This window comes from Falco rusticolus, chromosome W, assembly GCF_015220075.1.
Source record: "Falco rusticolus isolate bFalRus1 chromosome W, bFalRus1.pri, whole genome shotgun sequence".
Taxonomy (NCBI): domain Eukaryota; kingdom Metazoa; phylum Chordata; class Aves; order Falconiformes; family Falconidae; genus Falco; species Falco rusticolus.
The window spans coordinates 2,506,748-2,518,968 of record NC_051209.1 but is presented as its reverse complement, the minus strand read 5'-3'; the positions used below and the strand labels follow the sequence as shown (position 1 = coordinate 2,518,968).

General features: G+C 41.7%; 1 protein-coding gene across 1 annotated transcript in view; it reads left to right on the top strand.

Moving 5' to 3' along the window:
* The first annotated feature begins 4,427 nt into the window (after positions 1-4,427).
* The window catches only part of LOC119140906 (zinc finger protein 131-like), a 16,990-nt gene continuing 9,196 nt past the window's right edge, over positions 4,428-12,221 (top strand). The window contains exons 1-4 of the mRNA XM_037372570.1: positions 4,428-5,873; positions 8,125-8,263; positions 9,736-9,837; positions 10,964-11,109. Coding sequence (XP_037228467.1) covers positions 5,787-5,873; positions 8,125-8,263; positions 9,736-9,837; positions 10,964-11,109 — 474 coding nt within the window. The 5' untranslated portion in view covers positions 4,428-5,786. The remainder of the gene's footprint in view (positions 5,874-8,124; positions 8,264-9,735; positions 9,838-10,963; positions 11,110-12,221) is intronic.

Sequence of the window (12,221 nt, the reverse complement as noted above, 5' to 3'; positions counted from 1 at the left end):
AATGGGTCCCTTTTCGGGCGCCAGATGAAGAGGGTCCCCCGTGGAGAGTCGGCCAAGTCACAACAATCACACCGATATAGCTACATGCCGTGTTCCCTTTATTAAACAAACTGGTCATATTTATAACTTAAACCAACCGCTCATACGACTCTACACACAGGTGATTGGATAAAAGTTTCTGGCCACGTGGGGGTCCATGTTGCTGATCGGTGAGCATGCTGTAGGAGCCTGATCAGAGTGTGCCGATGAGAGTGTGTTGATTCCCCGGTTCCCAGGACTTGCTCTGCACCTGGCTTCTTGTTTGGGCATAGCTTGTTTTCTTTCTCACACTGCTTGTTCCCAGGACAATTTAAAGTTGCTCTGCAGCTTCAACTAACAGTCCTGGGTTGTCCAACCCGGACAATGGTAACATATGTCTTCAGTCCTTTAAAAATCCCTCTACAGATTGTCTTTCTGATTATCATGCTAGTATATGCTTGTTTGAAGAAATAGTTTACCAATAGAATTGCAATCAATCGCATGATCATGAGAGAAGTACCAACTATTCCACCAAGATATAGTCCACCACCAAAATATGCTTAAACAAATGTTATGTAAATAATGTGAAAGTATTGAGATAATAATTTTCAAAACTTTCAAAGGGGGGAAATATTATAGATCTGCTAATAAGTTAGAATTAATTGACTTTATTTGATTTTATAAAATCATTTGGAAAAATAAATATATTTTAATGAAACTTGTACTTGCACAGCAAAAGCTGCTATGAAATCCTCTGTACAACCCTGTACCAAGGCCAGAAGAATGGGCTAGAATCATTGTTTAAAACTTAGGTAACAAATTTGGGATTTTACAGATTTCTTTGTATTTGACTAGTCTTCTGTATGTAGAAAGTGTATTGAAATGTCAGAATATAGAATTAATGGGAACTGGGGAGAGTCGACTGGAACAACTCGTAGCTACCTGCCAAGAAATCGTGAACTTTAGTAAAAGGTAATTCCGGCAGGGGGAGATTGCGACCACCGACCCAAATACCACCTACCCAAATTGTACCCCAGACCCATTTCTGGACCTTTCTAACCTTTACTGCGCAGAATCGGATATGGGAGGAGGGTATCTTAATGATTTCGGGAAATATTATGATTATGTATGAATACTTAATGAATATGTATGAATAAGTTCTATATAGGGTGCATGATTTTGAAACTTGGCGTGCGTTGATCGTGAGAGGACTCACTCATGCACCCGGCTGTCAATAAAGAAGTGTCTGCTTATCTGCATCACATTGGTGTTGATAAGTTCTTCATTCCGAGATTTTGGTAACAGTTTAACCCCAGCCAGCAACCAAGCACCACGCAGCCGCTCACTTACTCTCTCCCACTTGGAGGGGTGGGAAGGAGAATCAGAAAGGAATGTAAAACTCAAGGGTTGAGAGAACAATTTAATAATTTAAACAGAATAAAAAAGTAAGAACAATAATAATAATAATAGTTATAATGGAAAGGTGGGGAAAAGGATAAAATCCAAAGGGAAAGGGAGAAAGGAAAACAAGTGATGCACAATACAGCTGCTCACCACCTGCTGACCAATGCCCAACCAGTCCCCGAGCAGCTATCAGCGGACCCTGCCCAACTCCCCCCAGTATATCAATACTGAGCATGATGTTCTGTGGTATGGAATATCCCTTTAGCTAGTTCAGGTCAGCTGTTCTGGCTCTGCTCCCTCCCAGCTTCTTGTATACCTGCTCACGGGCAGAGCATGGAAAACTGAAAAATGTTCCTGATTTAGAGTAAGCACTACTTAGCAACAACTAAAACATCAGTGTGTTATCAACATTATTCTCATACTAAATCCAAAACACAGCACTGTACCAGCTACTAAGAAAATTAACTCTATCCTAGCCAAAATCAGGACAAAGGGGCTCTACAGAAATGTTTTTCTCTTGCGTAATAGCACACATCTGGCTTGCTCTAGGCATGACAGTAAAGTCCTTTCATGGACAGAACAAGTCATTGTGTAATGTGACATGTTGAGTCTTCTGATACAGAGTTTTACTGCAAATGATTGTACCATTACAGTAATGAGCAATTGATTTCATAAGACTTTTTTTAATAGATGAGACCAGAAAAGGCCACGTTGTAGCTATCTGAATTCTGCACCTCCCTGGGTGAATGAATCATTTGGTCATAATGCAGGACAGTGTGGTGGGAGATCTGGCTGTGTGAGTGCACTAAGCAGCTTTCAAACCTATTTGGCGAGCCAGAAAGAACTCTCCAGCAAGCTGGGTGTAGGTCACAGGCTGCTAGGTGGATAGCCTTGTGATAGATAAGCTAATGGTCCCTTTTGTCCTTCATTTATAATCTGAATCAACTGCTTTTCGAAAATAGTTATCTACTCAATTCTGCACATAAGCATGGCTTCTGAATTTTTGGGTTTACATCTGCAGTTTATTAATTCCTTCATTTCTTCAGACAAGATGGGTTTTTTTTAAAGAAGGGAAATGTATGATTCACACTTTTCTATGATTAGTTTGGTATTCATTTTTGTCTGTTTGCTACTTCACAGCTCTCCCTGGGAGAGGCAACCAACACTCAGTCTGGCTGGATGTTCTCTGCCTTCTTCAACACTGCCATGAGAAGCTCAGAACTGGAGGAGAACATCTATGCTTTAATATTATTCCCAAACTCATCTGCATGTCGTGTTCAGAAGGCTTATCAGGTTGTCTTAATTAATACAGATTTCTCCAGAGTGTCATTGAGGTGATTCTGGAAAAAGAAAAAAAACATAGGAAATTTTTAGTCATAGAAATGGCTAATAAAGATTAAACTAGAGATATGGATAAAAATAATTTGAATGTTTGGTTAACATTTTTTTCCCTAATATAAATAAAATGCACTATAAACCAGCTTATTTTGAGACTTACAACTACATTGTATTGTTTTGTAACATAACTCTCAGAAGTCCTAGAGGTAGGAGGAAATCCTGGAGGAAAAGGAGAACCTGAAAAGTTTGGAATTAATTTTTGCTTGGTATCCAGTCAGTCAGCAAAATAGAAATTATAAAGGTGTGCTAGTCCACCCAGCACCCAAACTTGTGCAACTTTGTATTAAAGGCAATATCTCTTATTCTTAGACTTTTTCTTTGATTTTGCACACTGGGTAACAAAGTCACTTTTGAGACAAGGTAGTGCTCAGCTGTTTTCTTCAGCTGTGGGGACTTGAAGCTACAGGAGCAGGGCTGGGCACCATGGAAAGGAACGCTTAGACTTGCTGAGTAGTATTTCAGTGCAGTTTTTGACAACCCTTAAGAATAATCATTTCAAGTACCACTCAATTTAAATTATAAAAGAAAAACAACACAGCGTGCATGCACCGCATATAAGAATGATTATGTAATGGAAGGAGGTTGGTTCAGTGAGGGGAGCTGAAGAGAATCATGTGTATTGATTCATGCTGGTAAGGGCTGGGGTTGTAAGCACTCCCAGGCCTCCCCACTAGTCAGGCTTCCAAAATATTTTGGCAGATCACATTAGTCACTTGCACAAAATACTTTCCAATATAACTTGCACAATATAACTTTCCAAAGCACATCTAGAAGAAGAAACATGCATTTTCCTTCAGCAATCAGAACGTACCCATGTATTTGTTTGTTTTGATCTCACAGTTGTGCAATTTGGTATACTAATACAGAACTTGTTTAGCATAACTTGCTTAGCATTAGTAGCTAAATTTGCTGAAGCTTTAGGCTGCAAGCTGTGAACTTTCACCTAGTCAGCAAAAGAAGGCCCCAGAGCTGGTTTAAGCTGGAAGATAAGGAAGCTACATTCATTAACAGAAGCTGCAACCTTAGAAAAAAAAAATAGCCCGCCTAGAGACAATGAAAAGACCCAACGAAGAACAGGGAGACCCCAGACCCTAATATTACTACTGATCCAAACTGTCACGAGGGGCAGGGAATTTAGATTGTAAGGGTATAATTGCCTCTTTGTTCAAGGTCCCTCTTCAGAGGCACCCAGCTCAAGCTGTAGTGCTATTAATAAAAAGGACTTTATAGAAGAATCTCTTTGCAGCTTATTGATTCAGCAGAAACCCTGTTATGATTGCTGGCATGTGTAATTTCCATAACACAGCAAGGGCTGTCAAACATTGCTAGCACTTTGTTACAACGGTAATTTGCAGACTTACTGATTCATTCATGAAAGCGGTGAACACACAGACTTGAGGTCTGGGAAAACGGACGGTGTTTCAACTTATCCTAATAGTAAATTTAATTGTATTTTTCTTTCATATTCAGAAAGCAGCCGTACCCCTCCCAGGGGCGGAACAGCCAAAGTCACCTCCCCACCACACCGCCCTCCGGCGGAGCGTCAGGCGGCACCCAGAATGCACCGAGAAGTCGAACCACGCCCCGCGCCACCTGCGCACCCTGTCATGTGAAAGGTGACTCTGCCATCATTTCCGCCGCGTAGTGCAGGCCGGGAATGCGAGTCGCGATTGGCCGGCGCCTGCCTCGTTTTTCAGCGTGCTGGGGAGCAGGAAGCGGTAACGACAGAAGGAGCGCGGTAGGGTGAGGGGCTCCTTACGGTGAGTACCTAGCAGAACCGTCTCCCCACTCGGCGGAGTGGCGTGCCGCTGGGGCGCGACCTGGCCGGGAATTGAAAAGGGATCGATTTAATGCGCGCTTTGATGACGTAACAACGACTAACGAGGCGGCGGTGCCGCTAAACGCGTGGCTCGGGCCGGTACCGGTCTGGTCCTCTCCTCGGAGGCGCCCCTGTAGGATACCCGCGCCTGCTGGCGGTCGCCCGCGCCGCTCTCAGAGCGCCTGTTCCCAGCTGGTATTCGGCGTTGGCTAGGCCTTCCGCCTTCTCCTGCTTCTGGGACTCGGTGGACGCTCATTGGTTCCTCTGCCTAGGGTGGGCTATGATGCCGCCTTACGATTGGTGGGGATCGCGCTGACTGCCATCAGCGCCTGCTAATGGGGCTCTGGCTGGAGTGCGGGAGGCTGCGGCTAACCATGGGGTCCGCGGGCTGAAGTTCGGAGGTGGCGCGTGCGGCTGCAAGGGCCTTCGGCGGGCCTCGCCTCCAAGAGTTCTGCAGAGCCTCGGGCCGGCGGGAACTGCAAGAAATATCGATGCCATGTCGTGGTGCTGTATCGCAGTCGCTATGGGCAGCGTGAGGCCTCTCCTGTCCCTTGGCAGTGCGACGCTCGCGTGTGCCCTGCTTGGCTCGGTAGGGTGTAGGTGCCTAGGTCGCCTCTGCCTCAGCGGTAGGCCTCGGTCTGTGGCTGAGAGGGGACCGAGGGCCTGGCTCGCATCCATGCTTTGCGGTTGTTATTTTTGAAAAAAAAAAGAAATGTATAGTGGAGTTCACAAGAAGTTCTCGTTTCTGTGTTATCGTGAAGCAACCACTGCTGTTACCCACCAAGTACCCTTCATTCTCTTTTCTGGAGATGGCAGTGGCTTGGCCAGTGTGCAGTCTGCTGATCCATGTTGTCTGAATTGCCATAACTCTGCTTTGCCTGCCTGTGTTTGTGTATGATCCATATAGGCAAAGAAAACAAATGTCTAGTGCCTAAAATAAGAGGAGTTCCTGCTGAAGTCCAGGATTATGGAAATAATGAGGTGGCTTCATTGAGGTAGATTTATATGAACAGATCTGTAAATTGCATGCATATCATGTGAGATGCATCTAGTGTCAGAAGTTGATGAGGTTAAGTCAGTGGTCAACTGAGTCTCCCAAGAAAATGCAAGTAAATAACTGAATTAATCCAGTTTCCATCACTCATCTATGAGCCTGCATGTAAGCATCAACTTGGATTGCTTCCGTCTGCCTGCCTTGGCGGCTTGTTTTTTCTCTGAGGACTCTTGCTCCAAAGTAGGTATTGAACATATGCTGTTCTGTTGGGCTTTCTTCTGCAATGTTACTGAGTTTAAAATGAGAATACTCAATGCTGCAGCTGTATTTAGATATGTGATAAATTCATGTGTTTTTATTAGCTTTGTGTTAATTTAGGACACTAAATTACTTATCGTTAGTTGTTTTCTTATTCTTACTTTTCAGTGTTCTGAAAAATACTTGAACTTTAAAATTTCTTAGATTGGGGGGGTGGTTAGAAGATCTTCCTATAAACATGCAATTTGGAAATTTGGATAGGTGAAAATCTTGATTTCGGAGTCAAAATTTTGTTTGGTTTAACTTTTAGGGAATTATGCTTTTAGCTGCAAGTCATCTATACTTGTACAATGTGTCAAAAATGGGCAAGAAGAATTAAATGATGAAGTAAGTGGCTGATAACTTCCCATGTGAGACTTTATGTGGAATACCAGATAACAGAAGAAAGCCTGGAGCTGTTGATCATCTGTCTTAGACCCATTGTTACAGATGAGGTGAAGTGAAGGCAGCAGCGTTCTCTTCCTTCAACCTCACCTTCCCCCTTGTGCCCTCACAAGATCCTAATGTGTATTTCAGCATCTGCTTGGGAAAGTAGTGATAGCAGATAGAACTAGACTTCCATAAGCAGTTGCTTCTGCTCATCTTTTTCATACTTTTGGCAAAATGACTTCTCCATTGGACAGTTTATCTGAGATGCAAGAAAGAGTGTGTTTTGTGGTAAAAATAGGAAATCCACAATTCCCTTTATTTGATGTTAGTCAGTCATAAGAAAACTTTGCTTTTAGCGTAACCAGGTAGTGCTGCTCCTCTACTTCTATTGAACCTCATATACCAGTATGTGTGTTTGTTGGGAGCGAGGTAGAATTTATGCAGCTGCACGGGGGAGTTAGCAAGCATGGTCGCATCAGCTCAGATGTGGTTAGTACACGTAAGGAACAGGTTTGTGCTCGGGACTTTCCAATTCTAGTTGCACACAAAATCTGCACCAGAAGTTAGGGACCACCTGTTATCTAGTTTCTCCTAGCACTCTGAAGATAATTCCCCAGAATTTTCTGTCTCTTTTGTTTGCAAACAAAAACCTTCAGAGTTGTGTGCCCAAGCTCAAAATGAATGTTTGGTTTGATACTAACTGCTCACCTGACTTTCTTCCTTCTGTTCATACTAAGTATAACAATAATGGAATTTGAGACATACCTTCACTCATTCAAGCCTAATCACTGTCTTCTCTCAGAAACAATGCTCTTTAAAGTGAGTTACTGTGAAATGAAACAAAGTTTCTATGTTAACGTGACTTTGAAATGTCTCTGCTTTTTCTGTGGCATTCTCAGCATGAGAGTCATGTGAATGTGGGAGTTGAAGATGAGTGCTGCTGCACAGAACTGAAGTCATTTTGCTTGGAGTTAATTTGTGAAATGGTTTAATTGAAGCGCTTGGCCTCTCTCCAGAGATTCTGCTGCATAAGCAGCAGACTAACATCTGTGTCTAATCCACAGGCACAGAATTCTGCTAAACCTCTTCAGGTTTGAGAACCTCTGCAACTCCTACCCCCAGCTATGTTTGCTGTATAAGTGAGGAAGGGCCATCAGGTTACAAGCCTACATGTCTCTTTCAAAAGGTTGGCAAAGAATATTTCACCTTGCAGGGGGAGAAGCATAAGAATGCTGGGTGAATAAGAAGCTCTTTGCTCTTGAGCATGACAACGCATTAAATCCCTGGCAACTCCTATGTAGTCAGAAGCTGAAAAGTGCTGCTTTATTACATCCTTATTTAAAGGAAGTAAACATCTTCTGTTCACTAGATACAAAATGTGACTTAAGTATGAAAATTTTCAGAACCGTTCTTCCACCAAATGGATTGGTAGAATTGCAAGAAGTAACTTTAAAGATTCTGATGTTATGCTGCTGAGATGTTGTAGAATAGCTAGCTATGGAGATACTAAATCCCTGCAGTACTTGCTTTGAGGGAGGTGGGCCCTTGTTGAATCTGTAGAATAAAGAAATGCACTTACCCACTTTGTTTTTTCATGTGTATAAATAAGGCCATACTCTAATTCATTAACCTTAATGTTTCCTACCTGTCAGGTAAACCTGTTACCAAGGCAGTTTGGTGGTTTTTTTCAGGGACTAAAAAACCAGTAAAGTGCTAGTTAGTTCATGTTTGTATACTAACCTGACTGTGCATAGTATTTACTGAGTGGCGCGGTATTTTTACTGTCCTACCACATCTTTTGCAGGCTAGTCCTTTTGCCACGGAAGCTGAAGAAATGATGGAATGTATCCAGGAATTCCCTGAACACTATAAAGTTATTTTGGATAGACTGAATGAACAACGTGAGCAGGACCAGTTTACAGATATAACTCTGATTGTTGATGGTATGTACAGGCCTGAGAACCAGTTGGTATACAGAGAATTTTGATAAGCTGTGCTAGGAAGCTGTTTGGTTTGTCACAGGTCAACTGGGCTGCTAACAAATTCTTGGTTCTATATTGGTGTGCAAATTGCTTGCAGAGTTTCATTTAAAATCTTGGGCTGAACAATCTCTCCAGCAGTGATTAATAATTTTGCTTCTGCTTTTCCAAACAAGGGGCTAAATATTTTCAGATAGAAGCCCACTTTGAAACTGCTGTACTACATTTAATGTATTGTCTAAGGATTTCCAAAACATTGTAAAAATATCTTTTCCTAACTTGAGCTGACTGTTTGGATTCGGAGAACTTATACATATATTGATATTTTTTAAAAAAATTAATATTAAACACAACCCAGAAAAACGAACAAGCAAAAAACCAGCATAAAATAGGATTGCCTTCTTGCTTCTCTGGTATCTGCCTACTCTTTTAATATATAGTTAAAATAGGGTAGAACAACTCTCTTTTTTTCTATGTGTTCTAAAGATACTAGTATTGGTTTCAAAGGAAGATGAAGATATAAATGCTTATTATCTCATTAGAAAAGGAGGTGTCTGATAGATCACCTAAGACTGCTTCTTATCCCAAACGTGTCTTAGAATGGATGAGCACTTCAAGAAAGATAGGCAGTGTCCACTAGGACAGAACTAGCTAAAGGAGTACCACTTGATCCTTAAAACGATAGCAAGAACTCACTTAAAGGAAAAGGGTCCTACAGAGCCTAGATTAGAAAAAAGTAAGCAAATGAAGAAAAAAATTACTCTTCTGGAATCACCATAGTTTCACTGGCATTTGCATAAAATCCTGAATGTTTGTTCCTTCTCTAGTATTACCAAATCCACATGTTGAGCTCAAAACTGTTTTCTTGTGTAGCTGTGTAGTTCTAATCCATGTTGCTTCTCTTACCTCTGTCCATGGAGCCTTATGAATGTTCATGCCTGCACCAGGGAGAAGGCAACACAGTGATGGGGAATACACAGCCTGGAAAACAGGAGGAACAGAGCAGAACTATTCTGCAGGGGTCTTTATGCTGGCAGAAGTGATGATAAAATACATCCGTATGTAAGAGCAGTAAAAACAAAGGAGAGCCTGGATAAAACCTGAGAGCTGAGCCCAAGACATACAGGAGAAAGTTTGCACAGGAACTTCCCATAACCTAAATATCTGAAAAGAGAAATGCTCTGGAGTGGGTCCTCCAGTTGACTGAGTTGCCTCTGCAACTTCAGCAAAGGTCTGTGATGTCAGCAAGGGTCTGCATGAGATAGGACAGGCTAGCTGCAGTAGTATCCCATGTTACAAGGAGACATACTAAGTGACTATATGCTGCTGGAATAGATTTGTAGACTGTGTGGTCTCTGTTTTGCATCTGCACTTATTTGGCACTATGAGTGAGGAAAGGTGTTATCCTAAACCAGAATTTTTGTCTCTCTTTGTAGGTCACCATTTCAAAGCCCATAAGGCTGTTCTTGCTGCCTGTAGCCAGTTCTTCTACAAATTCTTCCAAGATTTCACTCAGGAGCCCTTGGTGGAGATTGAAGGTAGTCCAATTCATGCAAATAAAAACCTTCAGAGTTGTGTGCCCAAGCTCAAAATGAATGTAGTATCCTTGGTATGGGCTTAAATGCGTGCTTAGTCATATCGATTAGCTTTCTAGATCTCAGCTCTTGGGTTGTTCTGAGGTAGTATTGTGGTTTAACCCTGGCTGGCAACTAAGCACCATGCTAGCCAGGCTTGCTCATTCCCCTCCGGTAGGATGGGGGGGGGAAGAGTGGGGGAAGAGTCAGAAGGGTAAAAGTGAGAAACAAACTCATGGATTGAGATAACAATTTAATAATTAAAAAATAATATATTTTTTAAATGGTAAGGAAAAGAGAAAAAATAAGAGAAGAAAATAAAACTCAAGAAAGACAAGTGACACAAATGAAAACAATTGCTTGCCACTAACTGACTGATGCCCAGCTAGTCACCGAGCAGTGGTCCCTCTGCCTGCCCCCCCCCAGTTCTATTGATGTGTCCCCTCCTAACTTCTTGCGCACCCCCAGCCTGCTCACTGATAGGGTGGTGTTAGGAGCAGAAAAGGCCTTGACTCTATAAGCACCTCTCAGCAGTAACTAAAACATCCCTGTGTTATCAGCACTGTTTTCAGCACAAAGCCAAAGCATAGCCCCATACTAGTTACTATGAAGAAATTTAACTCTGTCCCAGCCAAAACCAGTACAGATAACTATTGCCACTAGAAAAAACTTCCCCTGAAGAAAAATTAAAAAGATACCTTGGCTGGGGTGCAGGAACAGGATAGATATAGAACAATGCTTGCCTGGTAGGCAAGGAGTAATTTCTTAGAGCAATACTTCAGCTTCTAGTAACTTGCTGCTCAGAGGTCTTTTGAGAGAGCTATCATATTTTTATGTTTAAATTTATACATTTTTATTATTCTATACAAACAGCTTTTTGTCTATCTTATCCTTCCTTTTATCTTTGTCATGGCATGACTTTAGTTATTCCAGATTCACATGCTTCTGACTTCTTATTCCAACGTGAGGCTTTCAAGGGCGGCATCTTCATGAAACTGGCTGTCAAAGTACTGTAAGCAAAATGGTGAGCAGGCAAGTGTGCAAAACTGAGGAATTGCTGAAAGAGGCTGTTTGTCTTGCTTGTAAACAGGTGTAAGTAACATGGCATTTCGTCACCTAATTGAGTTCACCTATACAGCAAAACTAATGGTCCAAGGTGAGGAAGAAGCAAATGATGTTTGGAAAGCAGCTGAGTATCTACAGATGTTAGAAGCAATCAAAGCACTTGAAATCAGGTAAACACATAAGCCTATTTTTTTTCCCACCACTGAAATGTTGAGTCTTAAGAATCCTTTTATGAGAACTGGCTGCCAGTGTTTTGGAGTGCTGTTCTTTATCCTGGAACCTCCTAAACTTGTGTGGGACCATATACTCTACTGTAAAATATGGGTCAGAATTATAAAGGCTAAAAAATGAATGTCATGTTCTTTGGGCTGAAACTTGATGACAAGTGATATAGCTGGTAAATGTTGCAGACATTGTAGGGCTGTGAGTTGGTGGTAATTAATACCAGGTCTCTGTGGTATCTGACTGCCCACACCTGATTGAGAGCTGGATGTACAGTGATGATGTCTCTCAGGTAATTAGACCATATTAACAAGCTTGTGCTGGTGTTCTGATTTCATGTAGCTTTCTGCTTTTGAGAGAATAGGCAGTGATTTTAAAACTTCTTGGTGCAAAATTAATCTCTCAAACTTTTTGAACAAATGTAATTTTTATAATCTGTTTTATATGGGATCAGTACTTAATCAAACATTGCTGTGGCACCTTTTATCCAGTATGAGGAACTGTACTCCATTACCGAACTCCAACTTGAAAAAAGCAGGTGCCATTCCCATCATGCTGTTTTCCTTCCCCTTCCTTCCCTTTCACAAAGTGCTGTCATGTTCTCATTCCTTCTGTATGCTGCACCATTCTTCTGTCATGAAGCAGAGGGAAGGGCAATAAATACCTCCTGACATTACAGTTAGCCTTGCTTTCTCTTCTAGACCTGCTGGAAGGTTTTTGCATTCAGGCTAAGGAAAGACTGTTGCTGCTTCTTTATCTCCCCATAGACATGCTAGCTAAGGAGAGTGGCATTGGCCTCGAGTTTCTCTAGTAGCTAAACAAACAAAACCTCCATTGCATGGTACACTGGGAACTTGGTTTTCAACATTAGCGTTGATTTTTATTTTTTTTTTTAATCAATTTCTGTGGATTGGTAGCAGAGCTGAATAAGTGTGTGTGTGTGTATATATATATATTTTTAATAGGAAAGATGGGATTGTGCATTTCTAGTCTTACCCTCCCACCCCACCAACACCTTTTTTTTTGACATTATTAAGATTAAGCATGGTAACACCAAAAGA